We start from the raw sequence: 27,179 nt of genomic DNA on the forward strand, positions 1-27,179 counted from the left end.
AAAAAAAAAAAAAAACGAAAAAAAACCAATTTGATGGATTTCTAATTAAGATCAAATTTCAAAATATTATTGATCTATTATCATAAGCAATTTCTATCAAATTGCCTTAAAAAAAAAACAACTTACCATTCAAAATTGATTATTAATTAGAGATTGCTGGAATATGACCTCTGGGATAGGGCCTGGAAATAGTTGTTAAACTGATAGTAATGCAACATTATAGAAAATATCATTAATCTGTCACAAATTGTTTCTATCAATCTGACTATATCAGAAAACTTAACAATTGTTGACGTTACCTACACAGAGGTCTCTAGAAAAGCAACACCTGCTTTCCACAACTTTAGGCAAAAGCCAGAAAAAAAAATATGTTTCAATTAGAGTATACATTTGGCATTAAAAATTTTTTAATAAGACCAAATCTTCAAAAATAACTAAAACAAAGCATGTTTGTTTCCAAAAATATACTATAAACATACCTCAGAAGTGTTCAGTAACATATAAAAGGGTGTAAATGTACAAATCTTTGTTAAACCACTAATGGACAGGGTGATCTTACCTCAGAAGTGTTCAGTAACATATAAAAGGGTGTAAATGTACAAATCTTTGTTAAACCACTACTGGACAGGGTGATCTTACCTCAGAAGTGTTCAGTAACATATAGAAAGGTGTAAATGTACAAATCTTTGTTAAACCACTACTGGACAGGGTGATCTTACCTCAGAAGTGTTCAGTAACATATAGAATGGAGTAAATGTACAAATCTTTGTTAAACCACTACTGGACAGGGTGATCTTACCTCAGAAGTGTTCAGTAACATGTAGAATGGAGTAAATATACAAATCTTTGTTAAACCACTACTAGACAGGGTAATCTTACCTCAGAAGTGTTCAGTAACATGTAGAATGGTGTAAATGTACAAATCTTTGTTAAACCACTACTGGACAGGGTAATCTTACCTCAGAAGTGTTCAGTAACATATAGAAAGGTGTAAATGTACAAATCTTGGTTAAACCACTACTGGACAGGATGATCTTACCTCAGAAGTGTTCAGTAACATATAGAAAGGTGTAAATGTACAAATCTTTGTTAAACCACTACTGGACAGGGTGATCTTACCTCAGAAGTGTTCAGATGTACAAATCTTGGTTAAACCACTACTGGACAGGGTGATCTTACCTCAGAAGTGTTCAGTAACATGTAGAATGGTGTAAATGTACAAATCTTTGTTAAACCACTACTGGACAGGGTAATCTTACCTCACAAGTGTTCAGTAACATATAGAAAGGTGTAAATGTACAAATCTTTGTTAAACCACTACTGGACAGGGTGATCTTACCTCAGAAGTGTTCAGATGTACAAATCTTTGTTAAACCACTACTGGACAGGGTGATCTTACCTCAGAAGTGTTCAGTAACATGTAGAATGGAGTAAATGTACAAATCTTTGTTAAACCACTACTGGACAGGGTGATCTTACCTCAGAAGTGTTCAGTAACATATAGAATGGTGTAAATGTACAAATCTTGGTTAAACCACTACTGGACAGGGTGATCTTACCTCAGAAGTGTTCAGTAACATATAGAAAGGTGTAAATGTACAAATCTTGGTTAAACCACTACTGGACAGGGTGATCTTACCTCAGAAGTGTTCAGTAACATGTAAAAAGGTGTAAATATACAAATCTTTGTTAAACCACTACTGGACAGGGTAAACTTACCTCAGAAGTGTTCAGTAACATATAGAAAGGTGTAAATGTACAAATCTTTGTTAAACCACTACTGGACAGGGTAATCTTACCTCAGAAGTGTTCAGTAACATATAGAAAGGTGTAAATGTACAAATCTTTGTTAAACCACTACTGGACAGGGTAATCTTACCTCAGAAGTGTTCAGTAACATATAGAATGGAGTAAATGTACAAATCTTTGTTAAACCACTACTGGACAGGGTAATCTTACCTCAGAAGTGTTCAGTAACATATAGAAAAGGTGTAAATGTACAAATCTTGGTTAAACCACTACTGGACAGGGTGATCTTACCTCAGAAGTGTTCAGTAACATATAGAATGGAGTAAATGTACAAATCTTTGTTAAACCACTACTGGACAGGGTAATCTTACCTCAGAAGTGTTCAGTAACATATAGAATGGAGTAAATGTACAAATCTTTGTTAAACCACTACTGGACAGGGTAATCTTACCTCAGAAGTGTTCAGTAACATATAGAAAAGGTGTAAATGTACAAATCTTGGTTAAACCACTACTGGACAGGGTGATCTTACCTCAGAAGTGTTCAGTAACATATAGAATGGAGTAAATGTACAAATCTTTGTTAAACCACTACTGGACAGGGTAATCTTACCTCAGAAGTGTTCAGTAACATATAGAAAAGGTGTAAATATACAAATCTTTGTTAAACCACTACTGGACAGGGTAATCTTACCTCAGAAGTGTTCAGTAACATATATAATGGTGTAAATGTACAAATCTTTGTTAAACCACTACAGGACAGGGTGATCTTACCTCAGAAGTGTTCAGTAACATATAAAAAGGTGTAAATGTACAAATCTTTGTTAAACCACTACTGGACAGGGTAATCTTACCTCAGAAGTGTTCAGTAACATATAGAAAGGAGTAAATGTACAAATCTTTGTTAAACCACTACTGGACAGGGTAATCTTACCTCAGAAGTGTTCAGTAACATATAGAAAGGTGTAAATGTACAAATCTTTGTTAAACCACTACTGGACAGGGTAATCTTACCTCAGAAGTGTTCAGTAAATATAGAATGGTGTAAATGTACAAATCTTTGTTAAACCACTACTGGACAGGGTAATCTTACCTCAGAAGTGTTCAGTAACATGTAAAAAGGTGTAAATATACAAATCTTTGTTAAACCACTACAGGACAGGGTGATCTTACCTCAGAAGTGTTCAGTAACATATAGAATGGAGTAAATGTACAAATCTTGGTCAAGCCACTACTGGACAGGGTGATCTTACCTCAGAAGTGTTCAGTAACATATAGAAAGGAGTAAATGTACAAATCTTTGTTAAACCACTACTGGACAGGGTAATCTTACCTCAGAAGTGTTCAGTAACATATAGAAAGGTGTAAATGTACAAATCTTTGTTAAACCACTACTGGACAGGGTAATCTTACCTCAGAAGTGTTCAGTAACATATAAAAAGATGTAAATATACAAATCTTTGTTAAACCACTACTAGACAGGGTGATCTTACCTCAGAAGTGTTCAGTAACATATAAAAAGATGTAAATATACAAATCTTTGTTAAACCACTACTAGACAGGGTGATCTTACCTCAGAAGTGTTCAGTAACATGTAGAATGGAGTAAATGTACAAATCTTTGTTAAACCACTACTGGACAGGGTAATCTTACCTCAGAAGTGTTCAGTAACATATAGAAAGGTGTAAATGTACAAATCTTTGTTAAACCACTACTGGACAGGGTAATCTTACCTCAGAAGTGTTCAGTAACATATAGAAAGGTGTAAATGTACAAATCTTTGTTAAACCACTACTGGACAGGGTAATCTTACCTCAGAAGTGTTCAGTAACATATAAAAAGATGTAAATATACAAATCTTTGTTAAACCACTACTGGACAGGGTGATCTTACCTCAGAAGTGTTCAGTAACATGTAGAATGGAGTAAATGTACAAATCTTTGTTAAACCACTACTGGACAGGGTAATCTTACCTCAGAAGTGTTCAGTAACATATAGAAAGGTGTAAATGTACAAATCTTTGTTAAACCACTACTGGACAGGGTAATCTTACCTCAGAAGTGTTCAGTAACATATAAAAAGATGTAAATATACAAATCTTTGTTAAACCACTACTGGACAGGGTGATCTTACCTCAGAAGTGTTCAGTAACATATAAAAAGATGTAAATGTACAAATCTTTGTTAAACCACTACTGGACAGGGTGATCTTACCTCAGAAGTGTTCAGTAACATGTAGAAAGGTGTAAATGTACAAATCTTTGTTAAACCACTACTGGACAGGGTGATCTTACCTCAGAAGTGTTCAGTAACATGTAGAATGGAGTAAATGTACAAATCTTTGTTAAACCACTACTGGACAGGGTGATCTTACCTCAGAAGAGTTCAGTAACATATAGAATGGTGTAAATGTACAAATCTTGGTTTAACCACTACTTGACAGGGTGATCTTACCTCAGAAGTGTTCAGTAACATATAAAAAGGTGTAAATATACAAATCTTTGTTAAACCACTACTGGACAGGGTAATCTTACCTCAGAAGTGTTCAGTAACATGTAGAATGGAGTAAATATACAAATCTTTGTTAAACCACTACTGGACAGGGTGATCTTACCTCAGAAGTGTTCAGTAACATATAGAATGGTGTAAATGTACAAATCTTGGTTTAACCACTACTTGACAGGGTGATCTTACCTCAGAAGTGTTCAGTAACATATAGAAAGGTGTAAATATACAAATCTTTGTTAAACCACTACTGGACAGGGTGATCTTACCTCAGAAGTGTTCAGTAACATATAGAATGGTGTAAATGTACAAATCTTGGTTTAACCACTACTTGACAGGGTGATCTTACCTCAGAAGTGTTCAGTAACATATAGAAAGGTGTAAATGTACAAATCTTTGTTAAACCACTACTGGACAGGGTAATCTTACCTCAGAAGTGTTCAGCAACATATAAAAAGGTGTAATATACAAATCTTTGTTAAACCACTACTGGACAGGGTAATCTTACCTCAGAAGTGTTCAGCAACATATAAAAAGGTGTGATATACAAATCTTTGTTAAACCACTACTGGACAGGGTAATCTTACCTCAGAAGTGTTCAGCAACATATAAAAAGGTGTAATATACAAATCTTTGTTAAACCACTACTGGACAGGGTAATCTTCCCTCAGAAGTGTTCAGTAACATGTAGAATGGAGTAAATATACAAATCTTTGTTAAACCACTACTGGACAGGGTGATCTTACCTCAGAAGTGTTTAGTAACATATAAAAAGGTGTAAATGTACAAATCTTTGTTAAACCACTACTGGACAGGGTAATCTTACCTCAGAAGTGTTCAGTAACATATAGAAAGGTGTAAATATACAAATCTTTGTTAAACCACTACTGGACAGGGTGATCTTACCTCAGAAGTGTTCAGTAACATATAAAAAGGTGTAAATGTACAAATCTTTGTTAAACCACTACTGGACAGGGTAATCTTACCTCAGAAGTGTTCAGATGTACAAATCTTTGTTAAACCACTACTGGACAGGGTGATCTTACCTCCGAAGTGTTCAGTAACATGTAGAATGGAGTAAATATACAAATCTTTGTTAAACCACTACTGGACAGGGTAATCTTACCTCAGAAGTGTTCAGTAACATGTAGAATGGAGTAAATATATAAATCTTTGTTAAACCACTACTGGACAGGGTGATCTTACCTCAGAAGTGTTCAGTAACATATAAAAAGGTGTAAATGTACAAATCTTTGTTAAACCACTACTGGACAGGGTAATCTTACCTCAGAAGTGTTCAGATGTACAAATCTTTGTTAAACCACTACTGGACAGGGTGATCTTACCTCCGAAGTGTTCAGTAACATGTAGAATGGAGTAAATATACAAATCTTTGTTAAACCACTACTGGACAGGGTAATCTTTCCTCAGAAGTGTTCAGTAACATGTAGAATGGAGTAAATATACAAATCTTTGTTAAACCACTACTGGACAGGGTAATCTTACCTCAGAAGTGTTCAGTAACATGTAGAATGGAGTAAATATACAAATCTTTGTTAAACCACTACTGGACAGGGTAATCTTACCTCAGAAGTGTTCAGTAACATGTAGAATGGAGTAAATATACAAATCTTTGTTAAACCACTACTGGACAGGGTAATCTTACCTCAGAAGTGTTCAGATGTACAAATCTTTGTTAAACCACTACTGGACAGGGTGATCTTACCTCCGAAGTGTTCAGTAACATGTAGAATGGAGTAAATATACAAATCTTTGTTAAACCACTACTGGACAGGGTAATCTTACCTCAGAAGTGTTCAGTAACATATAAAAAGATGTAAATATACAAATCTTTGTTAAACCACTACTGGACAGGGTGATCTTACCTCAGAAGTGTTCAGTAACATGTAGAATGGAGTAAATGTACAAATCTTTGTTAAACCACTACTGGACAGGGTGATCTTACCTCAGAAGTGTTCAGTAACATATAAAAAGATGTAAATATACAAATCTTTGTTAAACCACTACTGGACAGGGTGATCTTACCTCAGAAGTGTTCAGTAACATGTAGAATGGAGTAAATGTACAAATCTTTGTTAAACCACTACTGGACAGGGTGATCTTACCTCAGAAGTGTTCAGTAACATGTAGAATGGAGTAAATGTACAAATCTTTGTTAAACCACTACTGGACAGGGTGATCTTACCTCAGAAGAGTTCAGTAACATATAGAATGGTGTAAATGTACAAATCTTGGTTTAACCACTACTTGACAGGGTGATCTTACCTCAGAAGTGTTCAGTAACATATAGAAAGGTGTAAATATACAAATCTTTGTTAAACCACTACTGGACAGGGTAATCTTACCTCAGAAGTGTTCAGTAACATGTAGAATGGAGTAAATATACAAATCTTTGTTAAACCACTACTGGACAGGGTGATCTTACCTCAGAAGTGTTCAGTAACATATAGAATGGTGTAAATGTACAAATCTTGGTTTAACCACTACTTGACAGGGTGATCTTACCTCAGAAGTGTTCAGTAACATATAGAAAGGTGTAAATATACAAATCTTCGTTAAACCACTACTGGACAGGGTGATCTTACCTCAGAAGTGTTCAGTAACATATAGAATGGTGTAAATGTACAAATCTTGGTTTAACCACTACTTGACAGGGTGATCTTACCTCAGAAGTGTTCAGTAACATATAGAAAGGTGTAAATGTACAAATCTTTGTTAAACCACTACTGGACAGGGTAATCTTACCTCAGAAGTGTTCAGCAACATATAAAAAGGTGTAATATACAAATCTTTGTTAAACCACTACTGGACAGGGTAATCTTACCTCAGAAGTGTTCAGCAACATATAAAAAGGTGTGATATACAAATCTTTGTTAAACCACTACTGGACAGGGTAATCTTACCTCAGAAGTGTTCAGCAACATATAAAAAGGTGTAATATACAAATCTTTGTTAAACCACTACTGGACAGGGTAATCTTCCCTCAGAAGTGTTCAGTAACATGTAGAATGGAGTAAATATACAAATCTTTGTTAAACCACTACTGGACAGGGTGATCTTACCTCAGAAGTGTTTAGTAACATATAAAAAGGTGTAAATGTACAAATCTTTGTTAAACCACTACTGGACAGGGTAATCTTACCTCAGAAGTGTTCAGTAACATATAGAAAGGTGTAAATATACAAATCTTTGTTAAACCACTACTGGACAGGGTGATCTTACCTCAGAAGTGTTCAGTAACATATAAAAAGGTGTAAATGTACAAATCTTTGTTAAACCACTACTGGACAGGGTAATCTTACCTCAGAAGTGTTCAGATGTACAAATCTTTGTTAAACCACTACTGGACAGGGTGATCTTACCTCCGAAGTGTTCAGTAACATGTAGAATGGAGTAAATATACAAATCTTTGTTAAACCACTACTGGACAGGGTAATCTTACCTCAGAAGTGTTCAGTAACATGTAGAATGGAGTAAATATACAAATCTTTGTTAAACCACTACTGGACAGGGTGATCTTACCTCAGAAGTGTTCAGTAACATATAAAAAGGTGTAAATGTACAAATCTTTGTTAAACCACTACTGGACAGGGTAATCTTACCTCAGAAGTGTTCAGTAACATGTAGAATGGAGTAAATATACAAATCTTTGTTAAACCACTACTGGACAGGGTAATCTTACCTCAGAAGTGTTCAGATGTACAAATCTTTGTTAAACCACTACTGGACAGGGTGATCTTACCTCAGAAGTGTTCAGTAACATGTAGAATGGAGTAAATATACAAATCTTTGTTAAACCACTACTGGACAGGGTAATCTTACCTCAGAAGTGTTCAGTAACATGTAGAATGGAGTAAATATACAAATCTTTGTTAAACCACTACTGGACAGGGTAATCTTACCTCAGAAGTGTTCAGTAACATGTAGAATGGAGTAAATATACAAATCTTTGTTAAACCACTACTGGACAGGGTAATCTTACCTCAGAAGTGTTCAGTAACATGTAGAATGGAGTAAATATACAAATCTTTGTTAAACCACTACTGGACAGGGTAATCTTACCTCAGAAGTGTTCAGATGTACAAATCTTTGTTAAACCACTACTGGACAGGGTGATCTTACCTCAGAAGTGTTCAGTAACATGTAGAATGGAGTAAATATACAAATCTTTGTTAAACCACTACTGGACAGGGTAATCTTACCTCAGAAGTGTTCAGTAACATGTAGAATGGAGTAAATATACAAATCTTTGTTAAACCACTACTGGACAGGGTAATCTTACCTCAGAAGTGTTCAGTAACATGTAGAATGGAGTAAATGTACAAATCTTTGTTAAACCACTACTGGACAGGGTAATCTTCACTCCAACCTATAAATACATACATTGGAATTCAGTAATGCTCTATAAAAATAATGTGAATGGTAGTTTAGTTTGTTGAAATATGTGAAAACTGGGTGTTTTAATTTAAACCTCTTAATATTAAGCATGCTGATTTTTCAAAAGGGAATATCACATGGAAAGATGACATCAAGAGTACAAAGCTCTACTATTTCATCAAATATTTTAATACAGAGCATAGTTCGAAATTCTATAAATGAGATTGCTTTAGATTAAAGATATCCTACGATAAGTTGTACTTTAAAAATGAACATTCTGTCTTGGAATCTATGGACATTTTTTACTTCTTCCCTTAACAGTGAAATATACTGTTTCATAGACGCCAAGAGGTATATTACAAATGTAAACACTTTCTAGACAATATTTAAATATCAACAACACTCGGACACAGATGGAATATAGAAGAAGTAACTTACACTAAAAGTTTGTTTCTTGGTGCTCTTACATTGCACATCACCAGAACTCCCTACAGTGTCCAAGGAGAACTTGTCTGACCATTCAGAAGTGGCTATCTTCAAAGATGCCTGAAAATAGAAACACATTTAATTCAGTTGTCAGAAGTTGCTATTTTACTCTGTTTTTCTGGATACAGATACAATACCTAAAATGATAAAAAAATATATGAGAAAGAAGCTAGGAAAATAATATTCTTACTTTTTTCAATGACCCCAGAAAATACATACCAGTACATATATTTCATTCATAAGAAGTTTACATTATTCATTCCCCCCCTTTTTTTTAGTCAGATGCAATACACAAATAGTAAAAGTGACATATGAGAAGATAGCTTAGAAAAATAATTCTTTCCTTTTTGTCTATAATGCCTAAAAATAAATACATTTATATATATATACGCTAACATTTTTATATGCTCCCCTCCCCATTCCTGATATGATACTTAAAAGGTATAAATTTTATATTGGAAGATAGATTAAAAAGGATAATTACAATGAAGCTTGAAAATACATACATATAATTCATTTAGTTAACATTTTGATCCAACTGTTAAGTCAGATAAAGTACAGAAAACATGAAAACTGACAAACAGGATAACAGTCAATCATGATAACAGTCAATCATGATACTTGTTTACTATTTTTGCTAAATGACTGTTTATAAGTATTTTCCATTGACATAATTTAGAATTCAAGTAAGACTGGTTGGACATATTATGTTCATATACTGTGACGTTTAATCTTGTCAAAACTAAACTCTGGGTGAACTACAACCCTGAATTTTCAAAACCTGGCAAAAGTCTGTTATCAGGATTCCAACCAATTTTCTGGATTTCTCTAAGCTGAAAATTTTACTCACAAATGTTTTTTTTTTTCCAAATGACTGATATATAAACCAAATTTTATGTGTATTTTTACAATGAAAAATTTTCTAAGTAAGACACTTAAAACCTTCATAAAAACATTAAATGGCTTGCAGTATGTTCAATCAAAATGTAATATTACACAAAAGGAAAAAATCACAGTCTTCAGCACACATGTACAATGCAATAGTATGAATAACAAAATATTGAATTTATCATGATTTCAGGCCTACCGGTATTTAAAAACTCATCAAGACAAGAACTATATGGGATCTTTTTATTTTCGCTTTTGATCCAAGAAAAAGCCAATAGTTATCAAAGGTACAAGGCTTATAATTTAATACGCCAGGTGCATGTTTCGTCTACATAAGACTCATCTGTGAGGCTCAGATCAAAATAGGTATAAAGCCAAACAAGTAGAGCATTGAGGACCAAAAATTCCAAAAAAGTTATGTCAAATAGGGCTAATGGTAATCTATGACTGTGATAAGAAAATCCTTATTATTTTGAAAAATGCATACTTTTGTAAGCAGGAAATTTATAAAAGTGACCACATTATTGATATTCATGTCAACACGGAAGTGTTGACTACTGGGCTGGTGATACCCTCAGGGACAAAACGTCCACCACCAGCAAAACTTTTCTTCCTGTTGAATTTTTAATAAAATTACCAAAAATTCAGAATAAACCAAGAATAAATTCCTGTATGTTAGTTAAGTAAATACATGCAGAACTGTTCTCTCATGATATAGTATACAGATCATGAAATGTTTAAAAACCAATTCTTAACAAAACAGAACAAAAAGATACAGTGATACTTAAGCATACAAAACCATATTGACTGAAAAATAATGACAAAGTTAAGTAGACAGTTTATAACAGAGCAAAATAAAACATGCCAGAAGTCATGTGACATTTGTCCCCCTTACCTTCCTTCCTTGAGGAATATGTGTATGTTTTTCCTGGTGAGCAGTCAACAAAAATATTTACACTATATGGTAGTTGTACATGTATAAAATACCTATTTTTACAGCAGAAGTCAAACATTCTGGTGATGTCAGTTTTAATTTTAGAACGCTCTTTTTTAAACTTTTATCCACATTGACATAAAAAACAGGTATATTGACCTAATATTCTTCCCTTTTAATACAGAATTTTCACCTTTGCTGTCATTTTCAGGATAATAAATACCCTGACCAACACCAACAGATTCTTAAGAAAGTTTAAATTCCTTTGCAAATAAGATATATATATATCCATTACATGTTAAAAGTGGTTATTGGGATAAAGCAAAAATACATATTCAGCAAAACAAAATATTACACACATGAATAAATATATCAACATAATTGCAATACATATATAAACTAAACAAGAATGTATCCATAGTACAGGGATGCTACAATCGCACTATCATTTTCTATGTTTAGTGGACCGTGAAATTAGAGTTAAAACTCTAATTTGGCATTTAAATTAGAAAGATCATATCACAGGGAACATGTATACTAAGTTCCAAGTTGATTGGATTTCAACTTCATCAAAAACTACCTTGACCAAAAACTTTAACCTGAAATTTGCACTATTATTTTTCTATGTTCAGTGAACCGTGAACTTGGGTTAAAACTCTAATTTGGCATTTAAATTAGAAAGATCATATCATAGGATATTACCTTGACCAAAAACTTTAACCTGAAGCGAGACGAAAGGACGGAAGGACGAACGAACACTCACAAACCAGAAAACATAATGCCCCTCTACTATTGTAGGTGGGGCATAAAAACAAAATAGATGAATGATAAAAGTTTTACAAGACAATCAGAAAATTTCATGTATTTATTCTGCCAAATAACCTAATCTTCAAGGACTCACAGCGGCTGGTAATTGTAGTAATAAGTGTTTAGGTTTTAAGTGTAATAAGAAATGTTTTGATTGGTTAAGTATGTGCTTGAATGCCAACTTAAATCATTGAATGTCTGTTTTATTTTTCAGCTTAATAAAATCAATGAAGGACTTCAAGAGATATATGGGCGTCTCTGTGAAATTGCCAATCAATTGGGAAAGTTAGCTGTTCCAAAATTAAAACTAAGAAATAATTCATGGGGGCTTGAACATATAGTGATTTTACCATGGGTTGTCCCTTTATGCAGATATTTTACCCTTCGCTATCGCTCAGGGTAAAATATTTGTAAAATCTAGATATATTCAAGCCCCCATGAATTGTTTCGATTCTAATAGGACAAATACGGCAATTCTTTTGGATCGAAGCGCTCGAGGTGGAGGCAAATATTTGCCCTTCCCACAGATAAACGCACTATCAAATTGGCGTCAAAGAATGTAGTTAACTGAATTAGTGACATGCTTAAACTATTTACAATAATGTATTTAGATCCTTTTGAATGAATTTAAATGATAATTTACTTATATATCTAATATGTTTTTAAAAAAATTGCTTATACAATGTACAGCATTTTAGCATTGTTTGTTTACGTTTCCTTGTTGTGATGATTTTGGATTTCAGAAGTGTGTATTTTCCCCCAAAATGATTATAATCTTACGTCATTGTTCTATGACGTCAGGAAGTTCATTCATAAAAAAAACATATGACGTTGGAGTATGATCGGAACAGCCCCGGAAATATATTCATATTTTACCGTTTGAAGGACCTCATGTTACATTTTTTTTTTGCTTTTTGCCTAAAAAATCTCATATAAAGTATTAAATAAAACAGAAAGATATAAAGTCTATGTCACCAATATTGTTTCAACCATTGCCCACACTAAAGCAAAATAAAAATATGTAATAAGTGTATCAACAAAAAGGAAAACAAGATACAGTGGTTATATTGTATAATCAATAATAAAAAAAAATACAAAATAAATAAAGCAGACATATTGCAAATAGTATAACAGTTGTTTTAACCATGGCCCACACAAAAGCAATATAAAAATATGTGAATTTTGAAAATGGAATAAAATAATGTGTTTTTTATTATACAATGAAGAAACAAATGATTTAAAATAATAAATAAAGCAGATATAAGTCCAATAGTGTAAATGTTTTTTGAACCATGGCCCACACATAAGTAAAAATAAAATTAACAATCTGAAATAGACAATACAAAAGTGTGGTGTTTGTCATACAAATAAATGATTCAAAATAATAAAATAAAGCAGATATATTTCGAATAGTGTAACAGCTAATCAAACCAAGACCCATACATAAGCAAAATGTAATCAGCAACCTAAAATAGGGGAAATAAATGAAAATAATTAAAGGGGAGATAACCATGCTCTGACTTACTTTCCCACTTTGTTTCCATTCCTTTGTTTTCTTTTGGTCTGGTTCCTTCCCCTTAGCAGGTTCCTTGCCCTTAGTGGGTTCCTTGCCCTTAGTGGTTTCCTTGCCCTTAGCATCCTTTTAGGAATTAAAACATTGTCACATATATTATGTTTTCAAAATACACTATATCTTGAATTAGCTTTAATGATTAATCTCCATGTAAATTTTATACTGTTTAAAAGAAGACAAAAAAAAAATTCAAATGAAAAAATTTCATTGAAATCTGACATCAATCATTCCATGTTTTCTATGAAAAACTAATTAACATCTCTGTAATCAAAACATAAACCAGATGCTCCGCAGGGCGTAGCTTTATAAGACCGCAGAGGTTGAACCCTGAACGGTTGGGGCAAGTATGGACACAACATTCAAGCTGGATTCAGCTCTAAATTTGGATTGTGATTAAATAGTTGACACAGCATAGGTTTCTGACACAGAATGAATGTGTTCTAATGAACTTAAAATTTTTGTTTTCTCTTAGAGCAATTCACTATGCTGTTGAATATTAATCCTCTCAAGTGTTTGAAGAAATTTTCTTTTTTATTTATGAAATTTCAAATGAGAAAAATTGAACCCAATTTTTTTAATCACATCCCCCTTTCCCTTATTCCAAAACTAATCTCAATTAAAATTTCTAATGGAGTTTGCAACAATAATTACTCATTTAAATACATCATAAAATATTAAGATGTAAAAAAACTGCTTGTTATCACTGAATGGTAAAGATTATTTTAATTTATCAGTTGGTAGTAAAAAGTGAATATACATTGTATATTGTATATAACAAAGATTTAAGTTGATTCTGGACAAAGAAAGATAACTCCAATTAAAAAAAAATCTTGCTATTGCACAATATTTTGCAATTAGATATTTTTTGCTTACTATTCTGGACAAAGAAAGATAACTCTAATTAAAAAAAAATTTGCTATTTTACAATATTGTGCAATTAGATATTTCTTGCCATTGCGCAATACTGTGCAATTGAAAAGACTTGCTATTGCACAAAACTTAATATAATAATTTTAGATCCTGATTTGGACCAACTTGAAAACTGGGCCCATAATAAAAAATCTAAGTACATTTTTGGATTCAGCATATCAAAGAACCCCAAGATTTCAATTTTTGTTAAAATCAGACTAAGTTTAATTTTGGACCCTTTGGACTTTAGTGTAGACCAATTTGAAAACAGGACCAAAAATGAAGAATCTACATACACAGTTAGATTTGGTATATCAAAGAACCCCATTTATTCAATTTTTGATGAAATCAAACAAAGTTTAATTTTGGACCCCGATTTGGACCAACTTGAAAACTGAGCCAATAATCAAGAATCTAAGTACATTTTTAGATTCAGCATATCAAAGAACCTAACTGATTCATTTTTTGTCAAAATCAAACTAAGTTTAATTTTGGACCCTTTGGACCTTAATGTAGACCAATTTGAAAACAGGACCAAAAGTTAAGAATCTACATACACAGTCATGACAGTTAGATTTGGCATATCAAAGAACCCCAATTATTCAATTTTGATGAAATCAAACGAAGTTTAATTTTGGACCCTTTGGGCCCCTTATTCTGTTGGGACCAAAACTCCCAAAATCAATACCAACCTTCCTTTTATGGTCATAAACCTTGTGTTTAAATTTCATAGATTTCTATTTACTCATACTAACATTATGGTGCGAAAACCAAGAAAAATGCTTATTTGGGTCCCTTTTTGGACCCTAATTCCTAAACTGTTGGGACCTAAACTCCCAAAATCAATACCAACCTTCCTTTTGTAGTCATTAACATTGTGTTTAAATTTCATTGATTTATATTTACTTAAACTAAAGTTATTGTGCGAAAACCAAGAATAATGCTTATTTGGGCCATTTTTTTGGCCCCTAATTCCTAAACTGTTGAAACCAAAACTCCCAAAATCAATCCCAACCGTTCTTTTGTGGTCATAAACCTTGTGTCAAAATTTCATAGATTTCTATTAACTTAAACTAAAGTTATAGTGCGAAAACCAAGAAAATGCTTATTTGGGCCCTTTTTGGCCCCTAATTCCTAAAATGTTGGGACCAAAACTCCCAAAATCAATACCAACCTTCCTTTTGTGGTCATAAACCTTGTGTTAAAATTTCATAGATTTCCATTCACTTTTACTAAAGTTAGAGTGCGAAAACTAAAAGTATTCGGACGACGACGACGACGCAGACGACGACGCCAACGTGATAGCAATATACGACGAAAAATTTGAACGGTCGTATAAAAACTATAGGTAATTAAAAATTAAAAAATAAACCTTTAAAAAACTTACTTAGAAACACAAAGTAATTATTGCTTAGCAAGATATAACCTCCAAATCTTTAAACACACATTGTGCAGTGAAAGATTATATATTCAAAAGTCACACTTGATAAAATTAGAAGCAAAGAACTTTTAGTATCGCTGTGAAAATTCTACATCTTATAGGTGTCTCTTGGGTAATAATTCTATAATATTACCTCTATTTTACATAATTCTATAATATTACCTCTATTTTACATATTAAGTTCCAAAATACATATATAGTTCTACCACTACATCTAAGGAAATATAATATTTCAAATCCCTGAGATAAAAATTCAAAATTTAGATAAAAATTATTAAAAACTGTAGCCAAATTTCAGACGGTGAGACAATTTATTTTTCATTGATATATGTCCCACATATCTTTTTATTTAGAATTATTAAGTTCTGTAATAACATTTTATCCCCTCTCTATCTTATATCAGAATAAAAGCCACTTCCTCAGTGTCAGTTACCTTCATCAGTATATATGTAGGACTCAGAGGTGCGATGGGGACCCTGAAGTGTGATGGTCACGCTGAAGTGCGATGGTCTACGCCGAAGAAGGATAGTCCTTTTGCTAAAGTCCTCATCTTTGTTTTTCGTGAAATAATTGACAAGCTTCGCTATTAGTAAAGCATAAATTTACTTGTCAGTATTTTTACTTCGTGGATACTGTTCCGACATTCAAGGTACAACATGTATATATAAATTGAAGAAGAATGTGAGCAATTACTAAGTTTTATCATAATATTTAAGTAAATGAGATGGACACTTCTTAGTACTATTATAAAGACCTACACGCTGAATCTTCTTCTTTTTTTTTTTTTCTCCTTCGAACACCTTATTCCAGACTCTTGCGTGCTAATAGAATAATTGGAGACTTGGAAAATTAGATTTAAACAAAAATTAAAGTCTTTGGTTTGATCTAAACAGAAGTTAAAACATCTTCCAAATAAGAGGCTAGCAGCCAAATATTAATGGTGTTATTTTATTACAACAGCCCATGTGCATTTTGCTTTTACTCAAAGTCTTAATTTGGCCATAGCACTACAGCGTAACCACCATCGCACTTCAGCGTAAATATCAACAAGTTAACGTCACAATGTTACCATCGCACTTCAGCGTGACCATCGCACTTCAGCGTGACCATCGCGGTTCAGAGTACCATCGCGGTTCAGAGTCCTACATATATACAATTTCTTGTGCAAAAGGTGATGACAGATTTTATTCTTTATTATTTCAAATTTTCTTGTTAACTGTTTAATTTTCTCAGATATCTAGGATGGTTATTAAGTGGAAGCCACTATGAATTCAAAAAAGTGGAGAAATGAATTTGCCTTAATGATTTGCCATTAAAATAGAGCTTTGAGATCAACTTTCAACCAAGCAGTAAATAAGATAACCATGATAACTGTAAATTGTTTATAAAATACAGAAAGAAAAAGTTTAAAGCAGGAAAGAAAACAAGTAAATATACATCAGTCAATTATTTAAAAAATTCTGGTCCTCTTATAATATTCAGTTGAAAAACTTATTATCTATTTGTCTAAGAAATTTGAAAGTTTTAAATTATAGATCAACAGCAGAAAAGATCTAGGGAAAAAACTTGTTTACAGTAAAATCCATTTAAAATATTATGTACATGAAACACCTAGGAGGAAATACTTGAAATAACATTGTTAAAAAACATTTGTGAAAATCAGTCAATCATGGACTTCCAATGACTTTTTCTACCTTTTCTGGTTTCCTTACAGCAAAGTATGTTGTCAGAAACACATTAGAAAATAAACATTTCCTTCTTTTAATAATTAAAAAAGAAAATTTCAGAATCAAAAATAAATAATTGCTTCAAAACACTGCTTTTAAGAAAACTGGTAAAATTTCAAACAGAGGACAGTAATTTGTATCCAATAATAATTCTAGAGTCAAATTCAGCAACAGAAATGATTTTATGTAAAAGGTTATGGATATTCACTGTGGACCACTCTTCCAAGCATAGAATTAAACAAATGTTTAACTGTTCAGACAAATTGTTTAATTGAAATTTTATTAACAAGTGAATTTATCACTCTCAATCAATGTTATTTGAAGCTTATTGTCTGTGCATTATAATGAGTGAATGAATTGTTATTTTTGTTACAATAAAAATGAGTATAGTAGTAAGATTAAGGAAAAGTAGTTATATCAGGGGACTAGAATTAAAGATTTTTTTGTGTGATATTAGAGGACAAAATTAAGGGAGATAAAGGATTGTATAGCAACACTAAAAAGCTGACATGTCAGCAAGGGCCTTGCTTGTACACATTTATTGTTGGTGTTTAATGCATTGTTCAACACTTTTGGCTATATCATGGCTTTTTATAGGTGGAGAAAGCCAGAGTGCTTTAAATGGTCCACCAACATTTTTAAATGAAATCATTCCATGTTAATTACTATGTGTGTCAAACATGTCTTGCCTAGAGCAAGATTCAAACTCCCAACCTCATTGCAGATAGGCTAATAATCACTGTAGATGTTTGACCACAGAGTTTGAACAGATAATTAGACACGACAATTACTATATATCCCTTCTTTAGCAAGTGAGGGTTTGATAACCATTACAGAGCTCATTCATTGGAAAAAACATACATTTTCTTTTATGTTAAACCACATATTACAATTTTTAATAGGTATACATCTTTCATGCTTTAAAAAAATCAAATGAATTAGGTTTATAGAACTATATTTTATGTACATTTGTACAACAATGTTATAGGTTGGATACTTTTAATAACCTTTTATTTGCATATACACAAAACAATATCTTCTTCAACAAATCAAATACCAACAACAATATCTGTGGAAATGCTTGAAATGTAACCTCAATAAATATTTAACAAATGGAAACATAAAATGTTCTTCCAACAAAAAGCACCTTGGATCAACTACTTTTTAAATGAAGGAAAGAAAAGGGTAGCTACACGAACAGGGCTGAGCTGCAAAATAGGGTTAAGACTTTTTAATACTTATCAATGTTTTCATTAGAACTTTACCAATAATTTTGGAGACTTTAAAAATTCTAGTGAAAAAATAGCTTTTCAACAGTATTATTCATTCAGTGAACACCTAAACATTTATAAGTGTTAACTATTTTATTTGCCATTTGTCAGTTTTATTTCAATTTTACTAAGTCCTATTTAAACATTTGTTTTACATTGAAACAACTATTGCTGAAAGAAATCAGCTTGTTTTGGGCAACATTAATTTACCCGGGCAATTTTGATTTCAATACCAGATATTTTACAACAGAAGTCCTTTTAAATTGAAATAGAATTGATTGCTAACAAACAAATAGGTAAACACTTATATAGGTTTAGCTGTAATATCTACTTTAATTTACCTGAGCAAATTTACTTTCAATACCGGATAATTTTACATAAAAATGAAATAGAATTGAGAGCTCACATACAAATAGGTTAACACTACACAATTTTAGCAGTAAAAAGTTATAAAACGTGCATAAAAAGCACTAACTTAAAACCCATGTGACCAAACTGCTGGGAAGATTTGGTTAATATAAGCAAGAGTTGTCTCCCTTTACCTTCCATTTCATTTGTTTACGATACTCTTTGATTTCCGTTGCTGAGAGCGTAGACTCAGCAAGATACACTGGCTCAGCCAAAGCCGACTTCAGATTGTGTTTATTTTTCTGTCAATGTAACTCTTTATTATTAATGCATTTATACTTATTTCCTTAAGACTTACTTTCAATAATGTTTTATTTAATAGTTATCTCACAAGGACGCGGTGTGTCAGTGTAAGATCACCCCGATGGCCGGAGGCCAGAGGGTGATCTAACACTGACACACCAAGTCCGAATGGGAAAAATATTTTACATCCCAGCTGTTTTAGACGGAAAACCATTTACAATTCATAAAATCTAGTTTAGAATGCCACACAACCATTATAATATACTTTATATATTACCAGAGACATATATATGTCTCTGATATTACTATATGATGTATACCCTTAATGACCCTCAAACACGATGAGTAGATATCAAATAATGTCAACTCACCCCACTTGCCAATCAACCACTATATCGCCACTTTATAAAAAAATCGCCCCACTCATGTTTACCCGACTCGCCCCACTTTTGAAAAAGTGTAAAATCAAATTGAACAATCAGTCTGAAAACTCACTTATTAATGTTATTAACGAAAAAGGTTTAAACCCCACTGAATAAAGTTTTGACAACTCGCCTCACTTATAAAAAGATCTTGCTTCCTTTAAGTATGTCAAATTACTATTAAATCGTATCCAGTCGTCCTGGTGTAGTGGTATGTGTCGTGGCTTGATATGCTAAAGGTCTTGAGTTCGAATCCCAGCATATATACTGGATTTTTTCTACCTGAACTTTGATAGATAGTCTTTTCCGTATAATTAATTATAAGTTTTATAGTGGATTTGACATTCCCGCCAAAATGTTACAGAACAAAGGAAAGCATACATAACAAAGAAACCCAAACTTGGGTGATCTGGTAGGGGTGATCCGGCTCAGATCATCCCTGTTAGAACAAAGGAGCAGGGATGTAATGGAAAAGAAAATTTTATGACACAATCTTTATAGATTTCATTTTGTTTAGAACCTGTTACATGGCAATAGTGCATTCCATTTTCCCATAAATTAACATTAAAATGTCTATATATTTGTAAACCTTTGGTCTTATAAACATTGACCCCACACCTCCCTTTTTTATGTTTGCCACTATCATAATCATATGCAGACTATAGTCATGTCCTGTCTATTTTAAACTTTTGCTAGTGACAAAAAATCCAACATGAAACCTGTATATATATTAAAATCTGCTACAACTGTAGGAATGTTTTCATCCACAATAGGTCAATAACTGCCTGTATACGAGTCTGCCATATACTGTCAGTTCAGAAATTATTGTGAGGTTTTTATTATTGGGAATAATTGGACTGGGTAGGTATAGTAATATTATGAACTCTCATTTAGATATCAGATATATATTATATATCTGTATGCATATTTTCCTCAAATCGCAATAATAAATCTGGCATTGATGTCCATTCTTTAAAATTCACAATAATAAATGCACCCTATAATTTCTGAATTACAGTAATTCTATTTTAACTTCCATTAACAAACTGAAAGATAGAAAAACTGAAACAGAAAACATCATGCATACCTGCAGTGGAACAGTATAACATAATAAACATGTGATAACAAGGGAGATAATTCTGTAATACAAACAAATTACCCTTTCTTCCATTGTTACAACAGCAGGCAACGAATCAACCTCATTGGATGATTCTACATTGTGTAATGCCAATGATTCTACCTATATTTAATATAAAGTAGTAAATATGAAAGAAGGAATTTCTTTTTCCTATCAAAGAACTTTAACCTTAGGGACAACATCAAAAGATCAATGTAAGATAAAAAACTTCATAACTGCTACAAGATTTGGGTATCCGACATTGATTTTTACATATATCTGTATGAATCAATCGATTTTTCCCAAATTAAGTTAAGAGGGGGGTAGGGGGGGTCAGTTTAAAAACTATGTGAATTAAGTTTTTTATCCTTCATTGAACTTTTGATGTCGTCCCTTACCTTATGTTTAAATAATTTAATAGATAAAGGATACCAAATTGATTGACAAATGTAAATGTGAAAAGTAAATTGAAAATTCCTAGACCTATCCTTTGACACATTTCTCATGCAGTCTGCACCAGAAACTTTTACTACATCCGAGTCCAAAAATCAATATTTCAGCATTTTCTTATGTGTCTCAACGAAGTTTTGCAAAAACTAACTAGTCCAAATTTTTTTTTACTAGTCTAGATAAGGGGCTAATGATGCAGACTGCCTGTTTACAGCTTGTTGTAAATCACAATCTTCAGGCAAACATACAACTCCAATATTGACAATGCCACTGATGGCTGAAATAATGCATTGGGTAAGTAAAGGCAACAGTAGTATACTGCTGTTCAAAACTCATAAATCCATGGACAAAAAACAAAATTGGGGTAACAAACTAAAACCGAGGGAAACGCATTAAATATAAGAGAAGAACAACGACACAACACTAAAATGTAACACACACAGAAACGGACCAAGCATCAGACAAAATCCCACGAGAATAACAAATATAACATCAAAACCAAATACATGAATTTGGATAGACAAGTACCGTGACACGTCTTATCGCAATGTGAAATTACACTCAAAAATAAGAGAAAACAAACGACGCAATGTTAAAATGTAACACACACTGAAACGAACAATAATATAACAATGGCCTTTGTACCATACTACCTGGCAAATTCTATAAAACACTTGTGCACTAACCTAACCTTTGAAATATTTGCAACAAGTCCAAATTAAGACTTGAACTGTTAACAGATAACTCAGACAGTTTTTAACTTATCTCAGATAAATTTGAACTAATAACATCAGATCCTGACATGACTGAAACTTTAACCCCCACCTATTCTGGTCATTTCTGCAACTGCCCAGTGTTAAACTGATAAAAGATGATATATTTGTATAGATTTTAGTCTACAAACAAATATTCCCCTGAATCAATCTTGTGAATTATATGATGCAAACACATTCATTGTTTATTGTACATTTGACACTTACTTTTTTCTTTGTACTGAAGAGTGTTTTCTGTTTGAATGAGAACATCACAATATCTAGGTTGTCATGGCAATGTGTTGTAAAATCTTCTCCGTCACTCGCCTGAAATTAGAAAATTAAAATCAACATTACATTGTCTGCGGTGTCATCAGGATCTAAAGGATATATAATAATTTAGGTTAAATATAAAAGTCACCCGAAGGACCAAACAAATTTTATAAAAACTTGGGTAATACTTAATGGTAAGCAATTTCTACTACATTAAGGGCATTTGTTATGCTACTACTCTCAAATAAATGTCTGGTGATAAGACGCATTCAGTACTTACCTTGTAGTAAAGGTCCTGTCCTGTTTTGTTAACCATCCAGTAAGGACTGTAGACAGATATGTCCATACACCCATCATTCTTTTTACAATGTAAACCAAGATTCTGAAATTGATTAACAATTTACAACTAATGATATACAACTATAAAATTTCATGTCACATTTGAACGTTTAGTGGGGCATATATAGAGTTTTTTAGACAGTTGTTTGACAACTATGCAGATATAAGATTGGAACACACACAAACACCTTTTTTACACCCTTTTTTGAAAATGGCTAGATCAGTGTCTGAAACATCAGCATATATGGCAAAAAGATCTACATGTATCTAAGCTAAATAAAACCTTTTCCAGAAGGGTAAATTTATTGATAGGGGTTTGACGTTATAAGACTCCATTTATAATTTGCATGTTGGTTACTATTATTACCTTTTTTTCATATATTCACTGAAAGAAATATCTAGGGAAACAGTGAAAAATGTACATATACAATTTCCAAAATCAATTCATTACCTTAACTGAAATGTTTTTGTACTAAGACCCAAGTAATTTTCACCATCATATCTTACCTGTGTAACTTGTTGAGCCCCTTCGTAAGCCTCAAATGTCAGCATGGAGAGTTCTGGTAGATCATTGGTTATAGATCTGTGTCATTACTATATCATATCTTACCCGTGTAACTTGTTGAGCCCCTTCGTAAACCTCAAATGTCAGCATGGAGAGTTCTGGTAGATCATTGGTTACAGATCTGTGTCATTACTATATCATATCTTACCTGTGTAACTTGTTGAGCCCCTTCGTAAACCTCAAATGTCAGCATGGAGAGTTCTGGTAGAACACTGGTTATAGATCTGTGTCATTACTATATCATATCTTACCTGTGTAACTTGTTGAGCCCCTTCGTAAGCCTCAAATGTCAGCATGGAGAGTTCTGGTAGATCATTGGTTATCGATCTGTGTCCTATCCATTCTTTACCTTCATAGATTGGTATCTGAAATATACATATAACACTGTTAAGTCAAGTTTCAGAAGATAAATATAGATTCTTACATTGATACCAGTGGATTATCGGATTTATCCAATCGAGATAGTTGAATTATCAATTTTAAAGTCTGAGCCACCTCGGCGAGGACTTTAAAATTTATAATTTAACTATCGAGATTGAATAAATCCGATAATCCACGAGTAACTATATAGGAATCTGTTTCTCTAATGATTAAAAATACATTTTCTTTTTTTGTTAACCGAAAGTCCCCTTCGAGTGCCTTTCACATTGCACGAAGTTATCAATTTCATTAACACCTGTTAGCATATTTTGATTCATCCAGTTGGCTAAAAAGGTCATGACCCTTAAAGTCATCCAATAATCTTTTGAGATCACCAGCCACCACACGTTGATTAAATTTTTTTATATGATGGGTTCGGAAAGGGATAAATTTCCATAGAATTAGAAAAAAATATATAATGGAACCTGACTAAAATGATTATGAATAAAGGGAGATGTGAGGTACTTGTCAATGAGACAGCAACCTATCAAAGTCATGATATCTAGATGTAACAACAATAGACAGATGTAACTGTCTATACAATATGTCGAGCAATGAGTTTTGAGTGACTGTCTATACAATATGTTGAGCAATGAGTTTTGAGTGACTGTCTATACCATATGTCGAGCAATGACTTTTGAGTGACTGTCTATACAATATGTTGAGCTATGAGTTTTGAGTGACTCTATTTAAAATCAAAGAGCTGAAAGCTCTGAAGAAAAATGACGCCACTGTCTCTAATATTGGGATAGTTTTTATGCAAGTCTTGATTTTCACATACCGTAATTAGTTTAACAATGCAACATGTATCGTAAGCATATAATTGATATTCGTATATGTGTGTGTGTGTGAAGTGAAGGTGACAACTGGCTGGTTTTTTAAGACAAATGAATAGGTCAAGACTTGCTGAATTGTACAAATAAATACCGTAGAAAGGCTTGTATATTTCTCACTGGTACATAGTCTGAATCTGAGTCCGTTCGCTTCCATTCACGTTTGCACCCACTCATTTTCACCCCTTTCACTTTCACACCCTACATGTTCGCACCCAATCTTAATTGGTTTTGTGTTTAATAACTATGTAAGCAAGTGTTTTCTTATAAGTATAATTGTTGTCATTGTCTCAAAATAAAGTGAGACAGCAATTTTTTTTTTGTGTTGAATAAATCTTAATTATGTTTTGGATAAGGTATTGATAAAAATAATAATAATCCTTTCTAAATAAAGTGGTATTTTGTCAACGTTTTATTTTGTGTTGAATAACTCTTAATCATGTTTGGTTAGTGTATTGCTATAACTTGTTTCAAAATGAAGTGAGATTCTGACTATGTTTGTTTCTGCGTGTTGAATAAATTTTATCATGTTTTGGTTATATTAGTGGATTGCTATATTTTGGTTTCTATGTTTTATTGTTTCGTTGTTTCAGATCAATGGGACCAAGCTGTTAAAAACAATTATCTTTTGTGTTTTTTCCTTTAAAATCTTCAATGTTTTACTCATACCAAGCTATAAATACATTCAGTATTTACACCAAAGCAATTTAAAACAACAACCATAATTTTCCAATTATTCAACTTGAATTTGAATTAAAATTGGGCGTGAATGAGTAGAGTGTGAATGTGCGAACGTGTAGGGTGCGAAAATGTATTGGGCACAAACAGACCTGATGCCACACAGTCTGAACCCCCTTCTCCCACAAAATATTAAGTAAATAATCTTTTTGTTACTGCTATCAAAGGTCTAATGAAACTCAGATAGTTTCAAACATTTGTCAAAGAATTCTAGTCAAACTGGCACCTAGTTAAATTGGCACCTGAACGTCGTAGGAAGGCGTCCCAGAAAAATAATAAAATAGCCTTGCCAGACGTCATAATTATTTGGACTAATACATGAGATATTGTGTATTTTTCCTCATTATTTTAACCAGTTGAGCATTTTACAGGATTGTTGGTTTAATGCTGTTTAAACTTTACTGAAAAACAAACACCTTAAATTTGCTAATTATTTGGCATGAAAGTTTGATTTATTGAAAGGGACTCATAGTTTTCCATTTTATTTTAATAATTGACTTGTTTTTACAATTACACAAATTGTCTAATTGTTAAAACAACAGCTTTGGTAAGGGCTTCGTTGTTTACCTTTATACACTACATATTCACTTTCGTTTCGTGGTTTACCAAAATACACAACAACATATTCACTATGTACTTGGTAACAGTAATTAATTAATTGAATAGAAAATATTATATCAAATATTATTGGATGCCGAATTGACGTCGAATAGGTGCCGATTTGACTAGATGCCAATTTAACCAGGTGCCGACTTGACTTGTACGTTTCAATTCCTCTGCGATCGTTTGCGGTATTTTCTTGAGAAAACCTATTTTCCATCATCAAAGAGAAGAAGAAACTGCTTTAAAATGATTGTGGAACGCTTCATGATTGTTAAAATAAGTTTAATTCACTCAAAAACAAATTTAAGCGATTAACAGGAAGTTTCCAAAGCACGTGTAAAAGAAGAAATTAACCGGTGAGAGTGGAAATCCGTATATGACAGATATCCCTATAGTACGACTTTGAAAGTAAAACAGTTCAATCCTTTTGTAAAACAATCTTTAATATACCTATCACATTAATGTTTGAATGGTCTTAAGCTTATTCAAACCATATAAGTCGGTATGAAACACCAAAACGGAATGAACAATAACCGATTACGTTTTGTAGTTTACAAATTCTAAAACTGGTTCCCGTCAAACTACAACACTTTGTTCGAGTGTAGTGGAATACAAGCAAAAACCAGTGTAAACTGGGTCCTGGCTGGTTTAATACTACACAATGATGCATAATGATAACACAAGCAGATTCCAGTTTGTTTGGAAAATAGGAAATACGAAACCAAGCGCGGTAGGCAGAGCAATGTAATGAAGTTCAGGTCGGCAGTTATGGAACAATGACTGCGTCATTTTCCAACAAGGTGAAGATGGATAAAATAAAAAAAAATCTGCATATTCCAACATACATTTATAAATATCCTTTAACATGTCATAACCTCTTATCTCATTAAGGTGGTACCTAACACTACAGGGAGATAACTCTGTAAAGTCAGCTAAATGTTTTAATTATGATGTGTTGTAAAAGGACTATTAAGCTTCTCAATGATCAAAATTGGTGTTTGTCAAATTGCTATATAACCAGTGTAATTTTTCTGACAAAACGGTTGGTTCAAAATTTTTAAAATTTCTATATTTTTGTCAAAGGGTCAAAGTAAATACTTTGTCAAAATTTCATGAAAATTAAACGAGCCAAATTAATTTTAGTGAAAGTGTTGGGTACCACCTTAAATATTTAGTTTTGAAATTCGTTTTTGAGTTTTCAAGATGGACCTGTAAAAGGTTGTGAATCTCACAATATATAAATTGTTTATAGTGTCAACCTTAGTGACCTATAGCTTTCTATAAACACTTTTTTCCCACACCCAATTACAACTAACACCAGTCCTCTGAA

The 27,179-nt window shown here is 32.7% G+C and overlaps 1 protein-coding gene across 3 annotated transcripts in view; it reads right to left on the reverse strand.

Annotated features, from left to right (window-relative positions):
- Positions 1–27,179, reverse strand: part of LOC139496175 (intermembrane lipid transfer protein VPS13A-like) — a 141,533-nt gene that overhangs the window by 26,018 nt on the left and 88,336 nt on the right. Inside the window, exons 52-58 of one of the 3 annotated variants that reach the window (XM_071284643.1) lie at positions 23,507–23,620; positions 22,632–22,733; positions 22,307–22,405; positions 20,919–20,999; positions 13,291–13,404; positions 9,089–9,196; positions 8,556–8,642 (exon numbers count right to left, since the gene is read on the reverse strand). In XM_071284643.1, coding sequence (XP_071140744.1) covers positions 8,556–8,642; positions 9,089–9,196; positions 13,291–13,404; positions 20,919–20,999; positions 22,307–22,405; positions 22,632–22,733; positions 23,507–23,620 — 705 coding nt within the window. Of the gene's footprint in view, positions 1–8,555; positions 8,643–9,088; positions 9,197–13,290; positions 13,405–19,228; positions 19,337–20,918; positions 21,000–22,306; positions 22,406–22,631; positions 22,734–23,506; positions 23,621–27,179 lie in introns of all 3 variants that reach the window. The other 2 variants (XM_071284642.1, XM_071284644.1) reach the window with 2 other exon arrangements.

This window comes from Mytilus edulis, chromosome 11 (genome assembly GCF_963676685.1).
Source record: "Mytilus edulis chromosome 11, xbMytEdul2.2, whole genome shotgun sequence".
NCBI lineage: Eukaryota > Metazoa > Mollusca > Bivalvia > Mytilida > Mytilidae > Mytilus > Mytilus edulis.